General features: G+C 43.9%; 1 protein-coding gene across 3 annotated transcripts in view; it reads right to left on the bottom strand.

Moving 5' to 3' along the window:
- The window catches only part of SATB2 (SATB homeobox 2), a 191,952-nt gene extending 169,786 nt beyond the window's left edge, over positions 1-22,166 (bottom strand). The window contains exons 1-3 of one of the 3 annotated variants that reach the window (XM_068544717.1): positions 21,997-22,166; positions 19,002-19,083; positions 14,409-14,636 (exon numbers count right to left, since the gene is read on the bottom strand). In XM_068544717.1, the coding sequence (XP_068400818.1) occupies positions 14,409-14,577 (169 nt within the window). In that variant the 5' untranslated portion in view covers positions 14,578-14,636; positions 19,002-19,083; positions 21,997-22,166. Of the gene's footprint in view, positions 1-14,408; positions 14,637-15,545; positions 15,765-15,865; positions 15,963-19,001; positions 19,084-21,996 lie in introns of those variants that run through there. The other 2 variants (XM_068544716.1, XM_068544715.1) reach the window with 2 other exon arrangements.
- Positions 22,167-22,907: the final 741 nt, after the last annotated feature.

Below are 22,907 nucleotides of genomic sequence, written 5' to 3'. Positions count from 1 at the left end.
GTTCATCCATGACCCAGTTGCTTAGACCTCAGAATTAGGCCTCCGAGTAAACTTTTAACAATATAGCTCCTTGATGCCACTTCCTCTATGGGGAGGTGAGGAGAGGTAAGACTACCAAGAAATATTTTATTTTCAGAAATCTCTCTAGTAAAACCAGACACTACTTTGCAGCCCCTGGGGCAGATCTTAACTTTGGAAGATAAGAACAAAAAATAGGCCAGGGGTAGGGATGGCCTAGTAAACTCTGGTCCTCTCACTTATCACCTCAAAGGCTCAAATTGGGTTTAAAGTGGTAGGGAAGGGAGATGGGTTCTGGTCTTCCAGACCTCTGATTCCAGGCCTGTCCCCAAACTGAGAGGCCACAATTCAACCTGAAGTCAGATCTGAAGGCTGAAGGATAAACTCCAGGTCTCTCAATACTCTTCAGTTATAGAAATGCAGTGGCAGGATCAAGTTGGCCTGGCAATCTGCAAAACAGGATTTTACAGGCACACAGGAGGCACAGTGTGGCTACTTATCTAAACAAAAATGCCTGAGCTACACCTGGGAACACAGCCACAGCAAGCCTGACCCAAGGAACTAAATTCCCAGCTGTCAGGAATGTCCAGTTAGAGTGAACGAGAGGCCGGTCTTTTCCTTCTCCAACATGAACTGGACTTAGATTAAGTCTTCACCCTCCCACTCTCCCTTCCACTCCCAGGCTGACCTGCAGCAGGCCCAAAAGAAATGTTTGTTTATTTTAACAAAATGCTAATTCCACCTAGACATTAGTAACCACCATTAATAGGCAGTGTCCGTTCTGGAAGTCCCATGACTCCCTAGCCACCTAACTTGTCCACATCACTTTGGCCCGACTACACAGCATTCAGCATTGGTAGACAAGGAAAGCTTTCTAGGAAAGGATCCGCACAAGTGGATTCAGGAGCTCACTCCATGTTCTCCGGGGGAAGCGCACCAGACCACAGGGCCCTGCACGACCACCGTCCACAGAAATTGTTGGTTTATCACCACGAAGGCATCACAGTCAACTGGCGTAGGACTCTGTTGGGTAGCAGCACTGTGCTCTGTGACTGTGCACATCCTGGAGCCCTGGGCATCTTAGCTGCAGTCCTACCCATGTCCTGCACTGAAGGACTGCGGCATCTCTTCTAAATGTAGTAACTACAGAGAGACAAAATGTTTACTGATCCCAGAATCAAAAAAAAAATTTAAGAAAAGGAAAAAGAGTGGAATATGCAAGTTTGTGTATCACAGAAGAGTTCAAACATATGGCATACTGTGTAAGTATCCCCAAGTTCAAAACTAAATTCTTGAGGTTCTTTTCTCACTGGGTTAGAAATGCATATATTAGTAAGCCTTGAGACTCAATGGCATGCTGAAATGACTATTCCATAATTCATCAACATTAGGATTTCCTTCCTCCGTTAAGTAGAATTTTATTCTGGAGGTTTCTGGGAGGATAATTTTTTAAATAGTATTGAACTAGAGATGTACTTGCCGCTCCCTTCATTCTTATTATCCTCTCTGGAAAAGCTATTTGCAACTCAGAGTCCCAGGAGTCAAAAAAGGAGTTAATAAAAATTATCTTTATACTAACATTTGCTTCGTCATCTCAGGTTTTGAGCTCTGCCTTAAATGTTATTTTATCTAATTTAATAATTAAAATAAAAACCCTTGATTAATTTCTCCAGTGTACTGGTAAGGAAAGCTTAACTGTACTGAGGTTCTCTAGCAAGGAATTAATAAAGGAATCAAGCACTCGGCTCTCAATAAGACAAGACTACCCAGATTTCTAGTGGGAATATTTCAGAGCACAAGCATGTTTTCTTTGGGGAGTTTAACTCACCAAAATTATTAAAAATTGAGATCAAACACTGGTGCAAAGCCCCAAAGGAAATCATACTAGAGTGGAGAGATTTTTATCAAATAAAACCCTGAAAAGGTAAAGTTTTTATAGTGAAAAATAAAGACTTTCTCCCTTACAAGAGGAAATCCTACTGTCTATGTTTAGGGTTCAAACAGCAAAACATATATGGATGTTTAATAGATGTATAAAGATCGTCACTGTGAAATGAACGCAGATTTCACAAGGCCGAGCTTAAACAGACAGGCAGCCATTACCATCCTTTCCCAACCACTAAAAGCCACTCTCATTCTTACACCCAACAAATGCCTCCACTGAGATGTAATAGCAACCAGGTCCTTGAAATGGCTAACACTGGGAGAAGAAAAAGAAAAGAACAGGAGGAGAGAGCAAGAAAGTCAAAATCATGCTGTGTATTCTGCAGTTCCCTAAGGGGACACTGGGCCCTCTGGATGGCAATACATAGGATATTATTATTGTGACTGAGATGAAGTTAATAAAACCCAGCATACAGACTGGGGAAACTCGGGTCCCCACTGATGGAATACTTCCCACACAAGATATTTTAAGCTTATATGTACCTGTACAATTTACAGCAATTACTTAAACAAGAAAAACAGAACAGAGAAAACTAGTATACTGTTTTTTTTCACGTTATGATTCTAAGACATCCCCTTTATAATTTATATCATTTCCAAAAGACACTATTAAGTTTGACATTAAAAAACCAAAGAGACCATTTCAGCCACTGCACGTAAATCCATTGAAACTCTTATTCTCATTCTTAATGTTATCTAAAGGATACCACCCAACCAAAGGAGGAATGTTATTCCATTTTTAACTCTTTGAAAAGTGTCACAAAAAACCTTTTTTTTTTTTTTCTCTTGGAAAAAAAAAAGTCATAAATCTTTATCCTAAAGAAAATGTTAAGTTTCTACCTTCCTTAAAAGCACAGAAACCCTGGAAGAGCACTGTACTATTTTAAATTGGGGGTAATCCCAGATATGGAATATCTCAACCTCAGAAAGATTTCATTCTCCCTAGATTCCCTGGATTCACAAGCTCTTTAACTCTAGAATAATTTCTGAGCCATAAAATGAAGCATATTAGTATAGTTTCTCCCCATCCCCTGAGAGGCCACAATTTCAAAATAGTTCTCATCTCACAAGCTCAACACAAGATAGAAAGACAAGGCAAAGGCTCTTTTTCAAAATTTGCATTAAAGGAGAAAGGGGTTCTTTTGGAGGCTAACTCAGAGGTGTAGGTTTAGGCTTGTGGGTGAACTCCTTCAACCTCCTGCCATACTGACAGCAACGCTGTTATCTTAGCACCATCACTGCCCAGGTCCAGGTAAAGATGATAAAAGAAACTATACCTAACAGCTTCGGTGAATATAGGTTCATTTCTTTATTTTGCTAATAGAAGTAGGATCGACAAACAGATATGTTTTCAGAGAGCAAGCCTGTGTTTATTATATACAGGAGAGGCTGGCTGTGAGAAAGACGACTTCACTGACTCACATCAAAGGAAGAAAAGAGCTGCGTCTCAGAAGCCTTCCTTGGTTAAAAAGAACTGTCTCCCTCAAACCTGCTTTCAAGCTATACATCAATCTTCAATATAATTATGTTTGACAGAATATAACCTCTCGGCAGTTAACTTGTTTACAATAAATGCTTAGTTTGGGTACATGGACTGTATTTCAGTCTTATAAATATCAAACGCAAACCTACAACACTCCCGTTATGGAGCTGAGAATTATCTAGCTATAAATCTTTTTATTGGGGGACTGAGGGAATTACTTTGCAGCTTGTTTTCCACTAACCACTTGGAACAGTGTGAAAAGAGGTACATTTATACTCTGACCCTGTGCTAATTGGAATTCTATACATTTCCATGGGAGAGTGTGCAGTATCAATTCTGAATATGAAGGTCAGCCCCCAGACAGTTTTGCCATGGCAGCAAAAATATACACATGTAGCAAAATGGTTCTTACTGAAGTCATGGCATTTTCCTCCAGTTCTTTTTCTCCTCCAAGTCTCTTGGGAACTAATGGCCATTTGTGATGGCATTGGCAGGCTTTCAATAGTAAGCTCTAGTTTGGGGGGCGGTGGGGTTTGGTTATAAGTTACCTGTAAAAACGTGCTAAAGGCTCAAGCTTACTATATGAACGGACCTGTAAATAGAGTGAGTTGTGCTGAATATTACCTGGAGATCCATTTGAGAAGGAAAAAAAAATCTGAATCACCTGGTTTACCCTTGTAAAATGTCTTTACTTGGGTCTTAAACGTGTAATAACTTCCCTTTTCACTAACAATTTGCTCCTCTTATAAATACTGCTCCTCAGTAACGAAGAGTGTTTGGTCATCTAATACCACATCTGCCAAACCTACATACAGGACAAAATCTTGTCTAAATGGAGCCTGGTAAGCTGAAAGCCGGCAAAGCTTCAGGAGAACCCTGGCTTAGCCTCACTCTCCTCCATGAGCGATTTCCAGGCATGCATCCTTCCTAGCGTTCTGAACACTTTCTGGTTTGCAGATCATGACAACTGATCATCACAGGGTTTCCTCAATTGTTTCTTAATTTCACAATTACCTTGTAACCAGATTCCTATAATAACTCAACTTTAACATAGTATTAATATCATATATTTAGAAGATCATTTTAAGAATCCTAGTTTAAGTATATTTTCCAAAATAACAAATACTGGGAAATTTAGTCCCTTTATTACTTAATACTGAGATCCCAACTTCTTTCCTTCTAGTCAATGCTATAATTTCAGGTGACATAAAGAATTTTTTACATCTCTCAGCTTCTAATAAATAAGACAGGTAACTGATTTGTAAGTTTCAAGGGTCCTCAAATATACTTTATTAAGAAAAATTTGCCACATGACTTTAGTATGAGAGAGGGGAAAAATATTTCATTGTATTAGCAACCTCACAGATCTTTTTTGTTAATATCAAAAGCACTAGTTTGCAATATGAACTAATGGAAAATTGTTAAATTCACCTAAAATAATCACTTCTTTTTTTGATTTAAATAAGCCCTTTTAAAACCTTGACTATTTAACTGCTATTTACTTAGGGGAGGCGAGACATGGAGAAGGTGACTGTATGAAAAAAAAAAAAAAAGGTTTTTTTTTTCTGATTGTACAACAAAAATTCCCTCCAAGGCAAAAAGGCATTATGCCAAGTTCCACCCAGAATTAATGTTTAGGTTTAAATTATAAAGCCCAGAAAAAAAACGGAACCACTAATAGACCCTTAAAGCTCGTGGCATTCGTCGATGATGTTAGGTTATGTAAATGTTAAAACTGAAAAACCTTTTGCTGACAAAAGTATTTTAATGAAGGCACTATTAACTAGACTCTCTAAACTGAATTTTTTTTTTTAAAAAAGAAGCTTTTTGAGCTGTATGACATGAATTCCAGTCTGAAAGGGATTATGCTTGGGACAATTCTGGGATCATGAGACCTCCACCAGGAAGGGTTTACTGCCTATCTTATTCCTTTCATTTTGCTCTCAGGAAGGTTTTTAAATATTGAACCCAAGAAAACTCTTAGCTACAGACCAAAGAAACAGTCTCCTCTAACTCTGTCAACTAAGTCCAACCTTGGGCTCCAGCTGCTTTGATGGCCAACACCATTTGCAGTTTTAGTATCCGCACAACGAGCAGGGGTTAACTCCACTGTCTGGGCTAACTCCACTTTCATCACCCAAGTTTCCAGGCACACGCAATTCTATGAATAGAGTAAGAAATACAGCCTAGGGTGAAAGAACGCTAGCCACTGATTTCAGCGGCTGCCAGCCAGCTCGCTCCAAGTTGCTGAAAGCTCTACTCTGGGTAATGAGGGCTGGAGGCTCAGCAGTGTGAAGGATTATCGATTCATTGGTTCCAATGATTGCAGATGGAGGCCAGAGCCTGTGCATCTCAGGTGACAGTCTATGTCACCTACATGAATGGCAGGTGATGTGTCCATGTGGAAACTCGGGGTCCCCAACAACCCCACGTGAACCGAGAAAAAATAAGGGTGCTCATTATTCACCTTCAACTTTCTCCCTCCCCTTCAGCCAGGGGAGGAAGAACAGCAGATCCAGGGACCACACCTAACCCTTACTTTGCAGGACTTTGTAACAAGAGGAACATTCATTACTTTTTACTTCCATTTACATAGGTGAAAAAGAGAAAGAGAGAGAGAGAGAGAGAGAAGGTAGTTACACCTCAGGTAGAATATAAGAAACTGATTTCCCGTCGTAAACTGTATATGAAGACAAATCAGCGAGCACTTCTCATGTCTCCTGAGCAACTACCTCCCGGGGGCTCCTCTCTGAACTTCCCAGGGAGAAGCAAGAACCAAACGGTCTCTCCCCAAAACAGATTTTAGCTAATAAACACAGCAAAGTAAGTGAAAAGTACTTGAGTTATTCTGCATCTTCTTCAAGACTAAAAATTTGTACGTTGTGTGACAGGTCCCCCTCATTTTTCTTAATGATGTTTTTATTATTCTTTCACTCAATTAAAGCAGAAATGGATATTGCATCTTCTGACTGTATAATTGTTATTGTAATCTGTTTTCGATCACTGCTTGGGAAATGGGTCCGAAACAACATAAACTCTCCACTGCCTCAGAAGGCATGTCATTTTCTTTTACTACGACACTTAAAGAGACATTTATCATGCCGCTCTGTTAGCATCTTTGGGTTATGACTAAAGAAAGCTCTTGTTCTGTTAACCAAAAAGAAATAATAATAATGTTTTGAAAACATTGCTATTTGAAGAGTTTTGATATGAATGCGTTTTCCTTACAAGCTATCAATTTTTGCTTTTCTTATATGTATATAAAAATAATTGGAACAAACGCAAGAAAAACATGCAATTTTAATACGGGGAATAATCAGGAAATTTGAAAATCAATCTTAGTCAGTTATAAAAGAATGGATACACTTGCTTTCTAGCCAAATTTTTTTTAAAAAGTAAAAAATATTTTTAAAAGATATAAAAAGATATCTGTGCTTAACATTATGAAATTAAAATTGTTTCTATGAAAAGTGAAAATCACCTCTGTCAGATCTTAGTGCTTTGGAAAACATTTTCTCTAACTAGAGTCTCTATTAATTTTGTTCATATCTGTGCAAGTCTTCAACAAAACAAAGAAAGTCCCTGAGCTGCTGTGCACATTTCAATAACTGTGCAACCATCAGTAGGCACCAAACATTTACTCTGGTGTGAAATGCACCCCTTTTCATATACGGTAGCTTGAAGGGTTTCCCCTTAACTTTTTAATCTTTTTTGTTACGTTATGCTATAGTTTAACAGCCCACTGTGCTAAGGTAGAACTCCATTCCAATGATAAGGCAACTAGTTAAGGGCAGAACCTAATCTGCCTCACCCACTAGCCGACGGTAATAATACTGGGAGCAATTAAAATTGAAATATACATCCCCCAGAGAGTTTTACTACCCTAATGTGTCATAAACACAAATAATATTCTTACTACAATATAAGACTGCCATAATTTGTTCATAACTTTATTGCAAGGTTCAAATTCTTGAAATTTCTATTAAGGATTTTTCTTCATTTTAAGCATCTGTCAAACTAATAACTATAATATTCACTAGTTTATTTAAAATTTTTTTAAAGGTATACACATCAATTAAAAATGGAAAAAATACACACCATAAACCCAATTGCCATAATTGTATATCTATGGCACATTTACTCCATTTTAGGTCATTTTTACCTGGTTAATAAAAAATCTGGAATAAGTAAAACTTTGCAAATGAGAAGCCAAAGACAAGTTGTAGAAGACAATTTCTGATGCAGCCTTTCACTGCCTCGTACTTATACTGATTTTACCACAATTTTTAAATCACTTGCTATTAAACAGCAAAACAATTCTGTTAATTGAAAGCAAAAAAAATTATATGTATAGATGGAGTTCCATGATTTTGAAAACTCCACCATAGAGCATTTTTACATAAACACTATACAGCATGAAGTCCTTGTGGGGCTTGTTTCATGTAAAAGAAGAAAATAAATGTTTGGTTGCTCACTGACTTTAGAAAATAAAGAGAATCACACACTATAGAGGCCACAACTGTACTTTTTTGGAAATCTGTAAGTCCTCAACTGGCTTTTGTTTTAACTCATACCTCAATTCCACTCAGGGCGGTCTACTTTGACTTCGAAATATCTATCGTATTACCCGTAAGTAGTAGGATGATGAATCCTTTGTATATAAAAATCAATTTTTAACATATAGACATTTCCAAACCTCTGTTGCACCTTAAAATAAAAGGAATTCACGGCTCTCCACATTGACACCCTAAATTAAGGATGGAGAGCAGTGATAATTGGAAGTGAGAAAGGCCCAATACAAAGTCAGCAGAAGGAAATCACTCATTTTTAAATCGCTATAAAGAAAACAAAAGGTAAACTGTCTTCTTCATTTTTTGAGCTAAGCATAAATGTCTCCTACTTGAAACCATTTTCAGTTCTTTTCTTTCTCTCTCTCCCTCTCCCTGTCCCTTCCTTCCTTCCTTCCCTGCTTCCTCCCTTCCTTTCTTTCTTTCTTTCTTTTTTTCCAAAAAGTAATGAGTTAAAATGTATGAGTTAGATCCAACATTTCCTGCTGTTCTTATTCTTGGGGAGTTCGGGTGGGAGGGGGAACTTGCTGCCAAAGCTTCAGAAAAGAGAGTTGAGGCTGCTAATTTTCCGTTCACAGAATCTAAATTCCCCTTATGCATCTCACACAACTCATGAAATAATATGAAACAGTATTATATCACTGCAAATTGAGACATTTTTATCAAAATAAAGAGTGATGATGCCAACATTTCATTTGTCATTTCCCACTTGTCACTTTCCACTGACAAACTGTTACACATACAACTTTTGTCAAATGCTCCATCCTTAAATATGTTCCAAAATGCCATTGTATCTCAGCATTCATGTAAGGAAGATAGTAAAGCTATGTTACCACACGTTAGTTACATAGGTTAAAAAAAAAAGCCTACTTGTTAGGTAAAAGAGTATAAATAACTTTATTTACATGCTATGTAAGATAAAGTATGGCTTCTTGAAATGAAATAAACTATGTACATATTTTTTGCACGTAATGTGAGATGACTAGTTATAAAAAACGTTTTAGTGATGAGAAATTGTCATTTTGCTCTATACTGGAAACATAAAGTTTTCTACCTTATTTTCAGTCAAAAAAAAAAAAAAGAAACCTAAAAACTCTAAAAAGACCAAAGAAAATAATACAATTTGAAATTCATCTAACTCTGTCAATTTGTCTTTTTTATATATCATATAAACTGTCTCCACATTGAATCTTAAAAAAAAAAAAAAGAAGAGTTTTAAATTATCAAAGTAGCACCACCAAATTTGACTGCTTACCAGATACGCCTTGTCAGATATACCAAATAATTACCGTGTCTTGCCTGGAATAAAACTGATTTCCATATTCTTAAAATAACTCAAAATTAATATTCTTAGCTATCTAATAAATTATGATTAGTCTGTTTTCCTCCCTACAGAGATAGATAGGCAAAATATATACACACATTCACACAAGGAGAAAAGAATTAACACAGGATATCTAATATGTACAGACTGATACTCTTAGTCACAACCCCCTGAAAAAAGAGGATACCGCTTATTGTCTGCAGTGGTTAAAAAACAGATGCCTTAAGGGACATCTATGTAGTTCTAACACACACACACACACACACATTTCACTGCAGATGATCTTGAATATATAATGGTCAGTGGGGTTTCTACTGATGGAATATAAGGCTTCCAAAATTACTCAAAACATCAAATTATGCTCAAGACTTTGAGGGGCGGATACCCTATGTTCTGTTTAATGTGTATGTTCCATTGCATATATTTTTTTAACCAAGTATATCTTTATTTTAATAACAGGCCAAGGACTGAAAACACTTTAGAGAGGGCTATTTTTCTACCTCAGCAAAACTACAGAGGACATGCTAGATTGTTGGATGACCCCAAAGCCTAAGTTCATTCTATTTAAAAGATCTTAAACCCTTAAAAAAAAAAAAAAAAAAGTGGAGTACAAGACCGAAATACAACCTTTTCACTTTTAAAGTAATAACATGAGTCTTCCCTACAAGCATAATGGTATACATCCTAGGTTAAAATGAATTTAATGAGTTTTCTCCATTTTGCCTATGTTGACCATACGTTTCAAATTTCTAAATATTTTATACATTTCAATAGGTCAATATCTATACTCTTTCATATCTGCCCTCCTTTCAAAAAGTAAAACATCTCTCTACAACTGCTCATATGGTGACTACACCTGACCTGAACTGCATTTCTTTTACTCTTATCTAAAAGGAAATGTTCCACATGCAGACAATTAAACTAACTGTTGTTGTAGACAGTGTTCAGCTCTAAATGAGGCCCTGCGCAACAATCATGATCACATTTGCTTCCCTATTTGAGTACATCAGTGTGTATTGCATAATGATTTTTTTCCCCTTGCAACAAGACAGTTATGTTCTTGAAAAGGCTGCCTGGTAGCAAGAAGAATAGGTTTACTTCGGGTCAAAGAGTTACAAGATAACTTCAACAGACAATTCTTCAACAAAATTAAAGTTATTTTAAAAACTAATTTTTCCCAAAAAAGCTAATTTTTTTCAAAAAAATCAAGATATTCTCAGTGTTTAAACATTTTTCCTTGAACTCTAGAAGATCTAACACAAAAAAAGTCATCAAAATTCACAGGAAAATGAAAAATATCAAAAAGATTTCTGATGTTTAATGCCTCCTATCAGCAAATACACCATCTGGTACACTCAAGCGCTGTTCATTCAGTTTAAATAAAGCTGTCTGAAAAGTTCTTCTTTAAGCCAAACATTAAAAAATGAAAATGCTTGTGTTAACAATGAATGAAGCATAGTAATTTATTGCTATTAAAGCACAACTGGCCAGCGCCTTTCAGCAGTCCAGGAGGAAAGTAGAATGCCTTGCTTCCTCTGGAAACTTGATTGGCATCACTTTCATTTTATGCTGTAGGTTGTGTGGCTGAAGCATTACATACAGCAGAACATTTTAGGTACTTATGCTAATGGTGGTAAAAGGATCATCCGATTCTTATATTCATCATCCTTAATAATCTTTTCTTTTTCTAAATCTTCAAGTAGATCTGTAAGTTTTAATCAACAATTTCACAAATATAAATTTCCCCACCATTAATCATCCTTTTTCAAAATCCTTATGGAGTGAATTACTAGCTGAGAGAGGACGCCAATTCTAGTAAGTGAATGTTACCCAGCAGGGATATAAAGCTGTCAACACCATGGTGCTCTTGCTTGCTCTAAACTCTCTCCCAGCCTTCATATGTTTTTTAAAGAGATATTAGCCTTTTTTTTTTTCCAGGACCTTCTATAAAAGCTGACTGTCATACACATCTGAGCACTTATATTTTATTACATACATGCTTTAAAACGCACTGCTTAGATAAGAGCAAATATAGCCTACAAAGTGTTAGAAATACAAAACAAAACTGATCTACTTTCTAATAGTCTTCTAAAGCTAACCACATTGTAAACAACACACTCTTAAGCCCCCTATTAAAACAGAACCCTGAAGACTGTGACAGTGTTTCTACCACCTCATCCAGTCAAATCCAGACACTAAAATTATGTCTCTCTCTTTTTTTTTTAGTTCTCATCAAAAACATAGCAAACTCTCTCTCCCTAAAAAAGGTAGATAACAGCAACAGAATTTATTAGGGCAACCAATGCATTCAGAAGCATTTATTCACCTATTTATCAGAAGCGTAAGATAAACTGACATTTTATTGAGCAACCAATTAACTTAATGATTTCCCCTATTTTTATGGGGAGAGCATTTAAAAAGAGAATCACTAAAGATTGACAAATACATCCTCCCAAATTTTGAGCTCTATTTTTAAAATATATATTATTATAGCCATCTTTACAACATTGACAAGACTGCAATATATCTGAAAATGGTAATAAATGATGCAGAGCTACAAGTATTTTTGTAGTTGTCTATACTTATTATATTGCTTCATAAAGAAAATTTAAACAAAAGGAGGTAGGGTGATAGAAATATAATCTATTTTATATTTACTCTGTTCTAAAAAAAAAAAAACTTATTTCAATTATAAAAGAACTGCTAAATAGAAATATATTTTAAACATTTTTAAAATTTAGAATGTGCATTTTTTAAAAGGCTTTCCTTTTCTCCAGTCTATATACATGATTAAAAGTCATAATGAAATAAAATTATTAACATCTCAATGTACATTTGGAAACTATATAAACTTAAACCCACAAAATAATCATTAACATTCATAAGAAAACTCTGTACTATTGAAATTTTATGTTCTAAGTTGATATATTTGAAAGCTTTCTAAATTAAAATCTTTCCAAACAATCTATTAAGATCTATCGAGTAAAATCTTTCTTTTAAAAAAAATCTTTAAAAATCCACCATAAGTAAACTATTGTAACCACTTTACTGTTAAGTATCATAAATGGTACTTACTGAGAGAAAATAATGTCATCTTTATTTTCAGTTTGGGAAGCAGCTAAGACCTTTGATATTACTAAATTAAGTTAAAGCTCAGAAAAAAGTGACTATACCAGCTTGTCGAAACAAATTTATTATTCCTCACCAAGACTTAATAATATTTGTCTATATCAAATTTATGGTAAGTGGCCAAATGTGAATTATAGTCTCAGAAAATATGAAAAGTAACCACTATTTTACACTGAGGGTATCCCTGGGTCAACAAAATCAGGCAGTTTCCTTCAGTAAGATATAGGGGGGAAAAAAACTTTTTGTAGGGAAGCACAATTGGTAACCATTACATTCTAAAATGTTTAGAGACTTCTTTCAATTCAGTGAGCTTAGAAAGAAACCAAAATTTCAGTCCAGGTTTTTCTCTTTAATGCATAAGGCCACTTTGAGAACACATCCTCTCCAAGGACTTCCAAAAGTTTTTCAATCCAACATTACCAGCACTTATCATACCATCTCACATTGGGTCCCACCATATTCACCATATATTTTTCTTTCTTATATGCATATACTAAAAAATGATCCGAAAAGTCCGAAGTTATTGCTTCACTCTCAAGACAACACATTAATAAACACTATTTCTAAAAAGTGAGTCACAAAACTACCAAGTTTTCTTTTGCTTCATTAAAGTATATCTTCAAGTCTCTAAAATGAAAGATACATAAGCCACAATCTATGGTCAAATAATTTTGTTAAAGCTTTTAAAACTGAGAGAATGAGTGCTTCTCAAGGGAGATGATTAATATAAGGAACTAAGGCAAACCATCTTGGATGTCTACCATGAAGAAATAGTAATAGCAAAATAAGTAAAAATAAAAACCTGTTCTTTTATAAATTGTCTGTTTTCTGTTTATAAAATGTCTTTAAAAGGGACTGGATATTTCGAATTAAGGCTTTACTTGGAAATACAAACTATGGCTCTTTAGAACATGGGAATTTATCACTAACTTTTGCCAGGGATTTGTTTCATTTCAGGCTGGCTAATATAAGAATTATATTAAACAGGCTACTACTGAAAATATTAGGGGGGAAAAAAAAACCTTTAGAAGCAAAAAAAAAAAAAAAAAGATTAAACTAATAATTTATGTCAAACAAAAAAACTGCATGCCATGTAGAACTGTGCATTTACATTTAAAAAACAACTAAGGAGATGTCAAATAAACCTCAAAATATTTTAATAATGTTTAAATTTCTTGCATATCTTTATTTTATAAAATTACTTTCCCTAACCACTTTAAAAGAAAGTGGTTGTTTAAGTAGCAAAAACTACGAAAGATTTTAAGTAATATTAAATTCTTGGAAAGAAAAACAGCACGTAGTCAATAAGACTACTATGCTATTTTTACCTGTTGTGCTATAATTCATAACAAAGTTACAAATGCATATGACTTTAAACTTTATTTTAAAAAAACGGTAGCATTAAAGTCTCTAAGGGCCTGATAGATTCGTAGTGATTCTTTATTTCCCACTTGAAATGTGGCTGGAAATATTCCCAGTTGTTAATCATTTGTCTCGAAGCACTGTCCTAACTACAAAGTAACACCAACACTTGCTCCTGTACTAACCTGAGCATTAAACATTAGTCCATAAAAGCGAACGCACCTAAACTTCATCCCTACAGCAGATACTCTGAGGCAAGGCAAAAGAGTTAAATCACTAAAAAGCTCTCTAGGAAAATCTAGAAACAGTTAGCTGGCTGTGACATAAACCTGCCAACACCTCAGCACACAGTGGCAAAGTGCCCAAAAAATGCCACCCTCCGGGTAAACCACTTTCTTGTTTTAACTCGAGATGAAGCTACCAGTTGCAGAGGAGAGGCGACGGGGGCATTATTTGGCAACCTGGAATTCACTTCCTGTAATCCTACACCGCGACATCGCCTAATCAACCTGAACCCTGACACCCGGGCCTTTATCACCCGGCCGCGGGCTGCGCGCGCCTCCCTGCTCCGGGCTGTTACCTCCCACGGCCTTGGCCACGGCGCCGTTGGGCCTCCCGCGGGCTCCCATGGGGCTGCCGTTCTGCTCCAGCCGGGCCACCTTCACCGGGGGAGGACCCTTGACGTCGGGGCTGCCGCTCCGCCGGTCGGGGCTGTCCCGCAGACACGGGCTCTCGCTCCGCCGCTCCATGCTGCTCCGACTCGGAGACAAAGTTCCCACCGGCAGGTCGCAATAAAATGCACAGGGACCTAGGGAGGGGGCGGGGGGGGGAAAGGGGGAGGGAAAAAAAAGAGGGAAAACCGCTCACACACGTGATAGACGTTTAGGCCAGTGGCAGAGCGCTGCACCAAAGCCACACAAACTTCCTCCCACGCTGCCCGAGGGGCCCGAACAGGGAAGCCGGTCCCAACCTTACACTGGGCGGCCCAAAGGAAACCCAGAACTTGGGGTGCCGCGACTCTGCCCAGTCGCTGCTCCCAGAAGTTAGCTCTGGGTCACGAAGTCCGCCCAGGGCGCCCAGAAGTAATCCATTCAATGGGACAGGGTTGACATAAACCGTTCTCCGGTGCGCCGACCTTGCTGTCGGGGGGTCAGGGTTGCGGAAGAAGTGAACTTCCTAAGAAGACATCTCACTCACTCAAGGAGTGGGTGCGGGTGTACGTAAGTCCATATGAAAACAAATTAACCACAAGAAGAATGCGCTCTGAATCGCGGGGCAGTAGGCAAAGGCCTGACAAAAAGACCCTTGAATCCCCGCTTTTTACCTTTACCGAGCACGTCCTGGGACACACACACACACTGCACAAAATCAACCCTGATTCCACATTAATAAGCATCCCAAAACACTTGGAGGTATTCATCAGAATAACCTCAAGCTGGGTTTACAATCGTTATTATTTTGGAATGTTCTAATCTTCATCCGATCCTGAGTGATTTTTTTTAAATGCTCTTCCACATAAATTACAAAAGCAAAAGCATTTAAATTATTAGGTGCGGGAGCAGCCTTCATCAACCCCAATTTTTAAATCTCTCCAAAAAGTTTTCTCCTGGGTCGCCTGGCTGGCAGCGCGCTCCTCACGGAACCCGCAGATCTCGGCACCCCCGGATTTTTGGGGGGCGGCGGAGGAGGAGGAAACACCTGATGAAACGGCACTCACATTGTCACTGACATCCCCAAGAAGCAGGAGGAACCCGGCACAACAAAGTGCGCTGGGAATCCTCGCGGGCGCTCTGGCCGTGGGAGAAGCCGCGTCGCCACGGCTCAAGGAGACAAGGTGGGGGTGGCAGAGGAGAAGTGAGAAGAGATGCGAGTGATGCAGAGACGGAGCGCCAGGGCTGAGGGCGAAGGTTCCGCCCGGACTCCCTCGCTGCGCTGTCTAACAAACAGAGCGAGAGCTGCGGGGAGGGAACTTAGCAGGACCCGGGGCTTCCCCGAACTCCCGAGCTTGGCGCGGGCGCCTTCGCCCTGAGTACTTACTGCTCACAGTCTGTCTGTAACTTGGCTGGCTGGGGCTCTGTCCATGGAGCAAAAGTAGAGAATCCAGGGTGGAAAGTTTCTGGTGATTTGCCTTGCAGTGTTCTCCTAGTCTTCCTTTCTTTTTACTCCTTTCCCTTTCCTCTTTCCCAGGTCCAAACGTTTAGGGTCCTGGGTCAGGGTGTCTTCTTAGTGCGGCGATGGTTGTTATGATGATGATGATGGGGGGTGGGGGGAGTAGAGGGAGGAGGAGAAGAGGGAAAGGAGGGCTCCTCCAAAGGAACACCCGAGCGAGCGCGGGAGGAGGCGACGGAGGAGGGGAGAAGAGAGAAGGAGGCTGAAAAAGCCTTTTCACACCTTCGGGAAGGAGACCCGTTCTGGCGAGAAAGGGCTGAAAGCTGGGAGGCGGCGGAGGCGGGTCGGGGCTGCCGCTTCGCAGGGCTGCTAGCTCGCGAGGAGGCGCGGCCGGAGCCGTAGGGCCGGTGCCACCGAGAAGCGAGAAGGCGCAGGGACCTGGGACCGCACGCGGGAGGAAAAGCGGCGGCCGCCCAAGCTGTCACCTCCAGCCTCTCCCCTCTCGGCCGCCGCCGCCAGCAGCCGAAGCCGGACTCACTGACAAGCCGCAGAGAGAGACACAATGAGAGGGAGATGATTATTAGTTGCGTTGAGTCATCAGGCAAAGTGAGTCCTTTTGGGTTGTCCTCGGTTTCCGATTTCTCCCCCTCCCCCTTTCTGTCCCCAGATCTAGCGCCTTCAAAATAATAATTTGGGGTGGGGGTAGGGGAAGTCTCTGGGTTATTTCGGGATGGGGGTTGGGGGGGAAAGATCTAAACCCGAGCCAGACTGGTCCACCGCATTGAAGGAGGAGAGTGGGGGGGCGGGGAGGAGGGCCGGGGAGGTTGCGGGGGGAGGGGGCCCCGCCTGGCAGGAAATTAAACATCAATCAATCAATCGCTGTGAGGCCGGCGACCGAACAGCGGCGGAGCTGCAGAGGAGGCAGAGGGACTGGAGAGGGGCGGGTGGGAAGCAGGGAGGAGGGAGAAGAAGGAAGGAGAGAGTCGGCGGTGGGAGAGCGGTGTGGCGAGGACCGCGCGCGCGCGGCGCGGCGGGGGACCTATGGCAGGGAACCGAGTGCCGCGCGAGGCGGTAGCCGCGGCTGGTGGGTGGGTGCGCCCGGGTGCAGGCGGGAGCTGGGGCCCGGGGTCTCGTCCTCCTCCTCCTCCTCGCGGCGGGTCCAGGGCGCGGCCGCCTCGCCCAGCCCTGAGGCGCACTAGTCCCGGCTCGGAGGCGGCGGCAAGGCAGGCGCTGGTTGCCTCGTCTCCCGGCGGAGGCACAGACCCACGCGCAGGAGGCAATCACGGCTGCCTCGGCTCCGGGTTCTGCTAACTACGCGGAGTACTTTCGACTTTGGAGATAGGAGGGCTATCACCTCCCCCACCCACCGCCTCCGCCCACCACGCACCGCCTCCGCCCCTCCGAACAACTTTTCCCGGTGCCTGCGAGCTCCCCCTCCGTGCGGAGCCAGCCGTCCGGGCCCGCCGCGCCGCCGCACGCGCTAGGAAGGCCGACTCTCCCTCAGAGCTGGCACTGCCGTGGGTCCAGAACAATAGCCCGGGTGTCCCGAATGGCAGGAGCACCAGCACTGCCCGCCGGGCGGCGGGTGGCACAGGGAAGGGGGCTGCAGGAGGGTCGCAGGGCGGGGAGCATCCCTGGATGACGTCCCTGGAGCGCTCGCAGCGCCGGCGACATCTCGAGCGGCGCAGCCCGGGCCGCCTGCAGGCCGTGACGCGGTGGCAGCGAGGGCGGCGGGGCTCCCTGTCCGCTGGCTGCTGGGCTGGGACTCCTGGGATCCCAAGCCGCTCGGGCCCTAGGCTGAGAGCGCGGTCAGAGCTGTGCGGTGGGGACCCGGCCTCCCCATCCCGGGGGAGGCCGTGCGGGGGCGTCCCCAGCAGGTCCCGCGAAGGCGTAACTGAGCCACAAACTTTTGCCGACTCCCGCGGCCGCAGTCGCCCGTAGCCCGGCTCCAGCCGCGGTGCTCATTTAAGGTGGCCCGGGCGCTAGCCGAGCAGGCCGGGCTCTGGCCGCGCTTTTGTCCCTAAGATCCCTCTTGGACGCGGAACCTCCTTAAAGAAAGCACGTGGGCAGGAGCCGCGGCCCCCGCGAGACCCCGGGGGCGCCGGCTGACACTCGCGGTCCCGACCTGAAGCGGGAAAATGTGGACGCGTCCCCGCTCGTCTTGAGGCCAATGAAGCCCCCTGAGCTGGCGGTATCTCTAGTCGCTCCCGCACACCTTGGTTCTCCCTCCTAACCCCTAGGACCCCGAGGACTCCCCACCATCTCGTCGCCTGAGCCGCCGGTCTCCCTTAAGAAGCGCTGACTCTACGGCGGCGCCAGAGGGCCAAACTAAATTCGATCTCGGGAAACGCGCTCGGGGGGCAATTATGGAAATCTCGGTCGGGTGCACCCGCCGCGGGAAGCCGCGTCAGCCCAGTGTACCCGGGGCCAGGCCGCCGTCCACTCGCCGCACCCAACCGGCGCGCGGCGTGCACCTGGCCTCCCCTCAAAAGCAGGAAACTGGGAGGCGGGGGAGACTCTGGAAGAGAAAGGGTCCCAGAAGTGAAACCTGCCCCCGGCCTAAGTCTCAGAGCCCAGAATCCGAAGGACCCCGCACCCAGTCGCCGCCCACCAAGTTCCAAAGGAGCGCGAGGCGACCCGAGAGGCGGTGGGAGCCGAGCGGAGAAAGGAAGCGAGATGGATAGCAAAGCTTCGGGGAGCCAGCCTGGGGGTTTTAGGCTGCGTTTGCTTTTCCCTGTGCCCTCCACAACCTCATCCCCCTCCCACCTCCCCAAAAGAACGAGTTAGAGAAAACGCACAATTCGGAGTCTGTGAGAACAAAGTGGCTCTAGCAAACCAACTTCGTGGTGGTAGCTAAAAGGTTTGGGGCTGCAAAGAAACAAACTGTAAGTTCGATTGACAAACTTTTTTAAAAAATCTGTAATATCAAGTCGGAATGGGAAGAGGGTGTTGCAAAAGCCAACTACTACCACTGTCAAAAGTTTAAGCCCGTTTTCAAAATGGGGAAAAGGCGCATTTCTTATTAATACCTTAACAACGATAATAATGCTGTTTCTTTCCTTACCTTGGTGTTGAACTGCAGAATCCTCCTCCGGATCAATGTCCAGGAACTTAGAAGAATTGGTGATATTAGGACTTCAGTACTTCTGGAAAAAAATGCAAATGGTTTAGCCAGGATCTTTCCTGTCTGATTCGTCACTATTATTATATCTGATGATGCGAATGGTTGGAGCGATTCAATCTTAAGTCATTAATGAGCTATTTTATAAACACCACTGTCTGAAGATCTTCATTTACATTTTGCGAAGGATCACTTCGCTAACCTCACAGGCTTATGTCAACAGCATGATTATGGGGACTTCAGTTACACTCTTATAAACAACACAGCCGTATAGTTAATCGGTTAATATTTTATAAAGTGTAAATATTTTATTATGTTTTGAAAGGAACTATTGATTCTAAATTATTAAACCCCTGAGACGGGCGATTTAAATAAAATTTACAGTTAAGTACAATTAAATGTACATTGTGGCTAGTTTGTTTTCAGATTCTGCACTCTTTTTAATTCATTGATTTTTCTCTTAATTGGAGTTTACTCTTGATCATTTTTGGTAATGAACAAATCTATCATTTGGGGCAAAAGAACTCAAAAAATTTTAATTGCATTTAACGTAGAAGAAAATGTCAAATACTATGAATTATTGCCAGAAATGTATTTTGAATGTTTGGAGATATGTGTTTAGAAATTTTACAAATTTCTTTCGATTTAAAAAGGAAGAATTTTAGGGATTTTTGTGATATATGCCCGGTATGGGTTTTTTTTTTTTTCCCCCTTGAGTTTTGTCCCTAATGAAGGCCTTTTCTGTTTCAAATTACATAAGCTTTTTACTGCACAGTTTTTGTATTGACCTTATTTCAACTGAAGTAAGTGATTATTTCCAGCATGTTTAATTTCGACAATAAGAAATTTTAAATAACATTTTTACCTTTTGCTAGGATATTCTACTTTTTAAAACAGTAAATAAATTATGATGATTCAAAAGTTTTGCTTGGTTTTGTTTTATATTCCTCAAGTGGCTTATTTCCAAACAGTTTTAGAACAAAATCACACTCAAGAAAAAAATTGGTTTTAATTACTTTTTAAAAAAATAATTTGATCCCAAACGCATTTTTGCGCATTACATGATAGTTTGCTCTGGTGCTCAAAGCATAAAGTTCACTTTGGGGGACATTTTTATACCTCAGATTGCTTCTCACTGACGTTTTCGTGGGGAATCTACTCAGACTTTTCCCCCCTTCCTCCCCCACTCCCAATTTTTTTCATATGTCATTTAGTCAAAGGTCGTCTGTCTTTCATAATCACACCGAGATTTGTTATTTTAAAAAATCAACGGGTCTTTATACGCTGGGCTTAAGTATATATGCTTTTTCTTATTTCCATGTTCTCCCTTTTTCTATCTCTCGTCAGGCCTTTCTTCTCCTTTATTTTATGGCCTGCACTTTTAATGACAACATTTCTTGATTTCTGTCTCTCGACACCGAGGTTTGTGCTGTGCTAGCTGTCGACTCTGGCCAACCTTCCTTCCCTGATGCCCGCGCGGGACGGCCTAGGCCCGACTGCCCCGGCGCAGGGTGCCGGGTGCTGGGCGTGGGATCCTGGCTCTCTGCTGGGCCGCCGTGGCCTGTGCCCAGCATTTATCACCAGGCTCCCAGGATTTCAGGTCTGGTCACCCAAGAGGCCCTCCCGGCCGTGCGCTGCATCTTAGAGAACACCGGAAAGTTGTGCCGCGTTTTCCCTCCACTGCCGCAAGCACAGGAGGAAAATTCTATGGGAATGGCCAGCGTCAACAACCTTTGACGGCTCCTAGGAACCCACGCGGGCCTGCCTCTCCCCCACCCCACCCCCCCGCCCGGGGCTTGCTCTGCTGGGGGCGAGAGGAGGCGGGAGGGAATCGTTCCTTTCACTTGAAGCCCACACCAGCTCTGAAGCCAATTTCCGCCACTGACTGTCCGAGGAGAGCTGGGTGACCAACATTTTCGCAGGCCGCATAACTGCGCGGGTCTTGGATTGGAAATTGGATGCGCCGAGGGGACAAGGGCCCGGCGCCAGAATGCCCCGTGGGGAACGCGCCTAGAAGGACCGATCGACCAGGGTGGGCTCCTGCCCTTTCCCAGGCTGCCCCGGGGCGTCTGGGGACTGGCCGGAGCGCAGGGGCGGGGGACACTTACTTCGTTACCCGCACGTCTTCCTCGTTGGCATCAGAGCCGGACAAATCCCAGCCCGCGCCAGTCAAAGATAAATTCCTCCTGGCTCCCCCAGCGGCTCCAGGGGCCTGGGCGGGGGCGGAGCGGTGAGGAGACCGTCGGGCGGCCTAAGGCAGGGGCAGTGGAGGTCGTGCTCCCATCCTCAAATGAACGAGCCCCTGCAGCCCGGACAGCGAGATGCGTCCCAGAGAGACGGCTGATGGGGGAAAGGTGGTGAGCAACTAGTCCGCGTTAGACGGTGAGCGGAACACCCAAGATGCCAGAAGGTCGGGGGTCAGGGGAACAGACAGTGCAGAGGCCCAGAGCTCGGGAGGGAACGCGCGAAGGTCGGCCCCCGGAGCTGCCTCGGGCGAAGACGGAGAGCTTTCGGCACCAGGGTCCCACATGTAGGGGATGGGAGAGGGCGTCGGGGGTGGGCACTGACTGCCCGGAGCAAGGAAAGTCATCGGACAGGTTTCGAAGCCAAGGGGAGTCGCTGGGTGTGCTTTCGCCGTGGCCGCGGGCCGGGAGGCCCGGGAGGGCGGAGGGCCTGCGGGCACCGAGCACTACTCCAGCGACACAGGACAACGCCCCCGGGGCTCCCGGATCCCTTCATTCTTTTTCAGACCCAAGAGCTTAAGAGCTGGATCTCCTGCTGCAGCCGCGCAGCGAGAGAACGATGGCCCTGCTAATCTAGTTGGGTTTTTGTTGTTGTTGTTGTTGTTGTTGTTGTTTTAAATAGAAATCGACTTTCAACCACGGGGTAACAAGGCAAAGGGGAAAAGAAAACGAAAAGCCAAAGAAGCCGCCGCTACCTCCCCGCCCCCACCCCGGGGCGGCCGGGATGGGAGCCCAGAGTCGCGTTCCGGACCCGCTGCTTTTTCTGTCGGGAAACACTGAGCCAGGAAGAAGATGGTCGGTCCCATCTCCAGATCCCGGGCCCAAGGTGGCGGCGAAGAAACCCACGGCCTCGACTCTTCGTCGCGGCCCCGTCACCCTCAAGCCCGGGTCAAGCCCGTCACCCTCAAGCCCGGGTCAAGACCCGTGTCCCAGACCTGAGCTGAGGCGTCCTCTCCCGACAGCGCCACCGCGTGGGCTGCAGCCCCAACCTGCGGCGCCGGTTCAGTCCGCTGCGTCCCGGAGCCGGCCTTACACGTCGCCGCAAGTCCTGGGGTTCAGAATGCGGCGGGGCAGGGGCAGGTCTCCGGCCCCGGGCACAACCGGACCACCCAACACAAAAACGCGCCCGGCAGACACAACATCTGTGCCCTCAGTTTGCCCCAACCCCTTGTAATGAAAAGTACACCTGGAAATTCCAGGCCGCGGCGCCCCACCCGAACCCCAAACTCCAGGCAGGCCGGCCCGCGTCGTGAAATCCGCGCCCACCCCTAGCTGGGGCGAGCGAGCCCAGGAAGCCGAATCCGAGGCAGCCCAAGACGGAGCGGCTCCAGGAGCGTTTCGCGGCTCTGGGCCCACGCCGGTCTCGAACCGCGCCAGAGAGACCGAGAGCGCTTGCTGCGGGACCCAAGGTCCCAGGCACTTACTGGGACCGAGGACCAAGAGGGTGTCGGTCTATCCGGCGGCCCAAAGCCGTCCGGAGTGGCGTGGAACCTGGAGGGCTTTCTGGGCTGGCGACTCGCCAGTTCTCTCGGTCTCACGAACCCCAAAGCCCCACCCTCTCAGTCCGGCAAGGCTTGACCCCTGGGCTAAGGCCCAGGCAGCGTTA

This window comes from Eschrichtius robustus, chromosome 5 (assembly GCF_028021215.1).
Source record: "Eschrichtius robustus isolate mEscRob2 chromosome 5, mEscRob2.pri, whole genome shotgun sequence".
Classification (NCBI taxonomy): domain Eukaryota; kingdom Metazoa; phylum Chordata; class Mammalia; order Artiodactyla; family Eschrichtiidae; genus Eschrichtius; species Eschrichtius robustus.
Note: the sequence above shows the minus strand (reverse complement) of the source record. Positions and strands in the feature narration are given on the sequence as shown.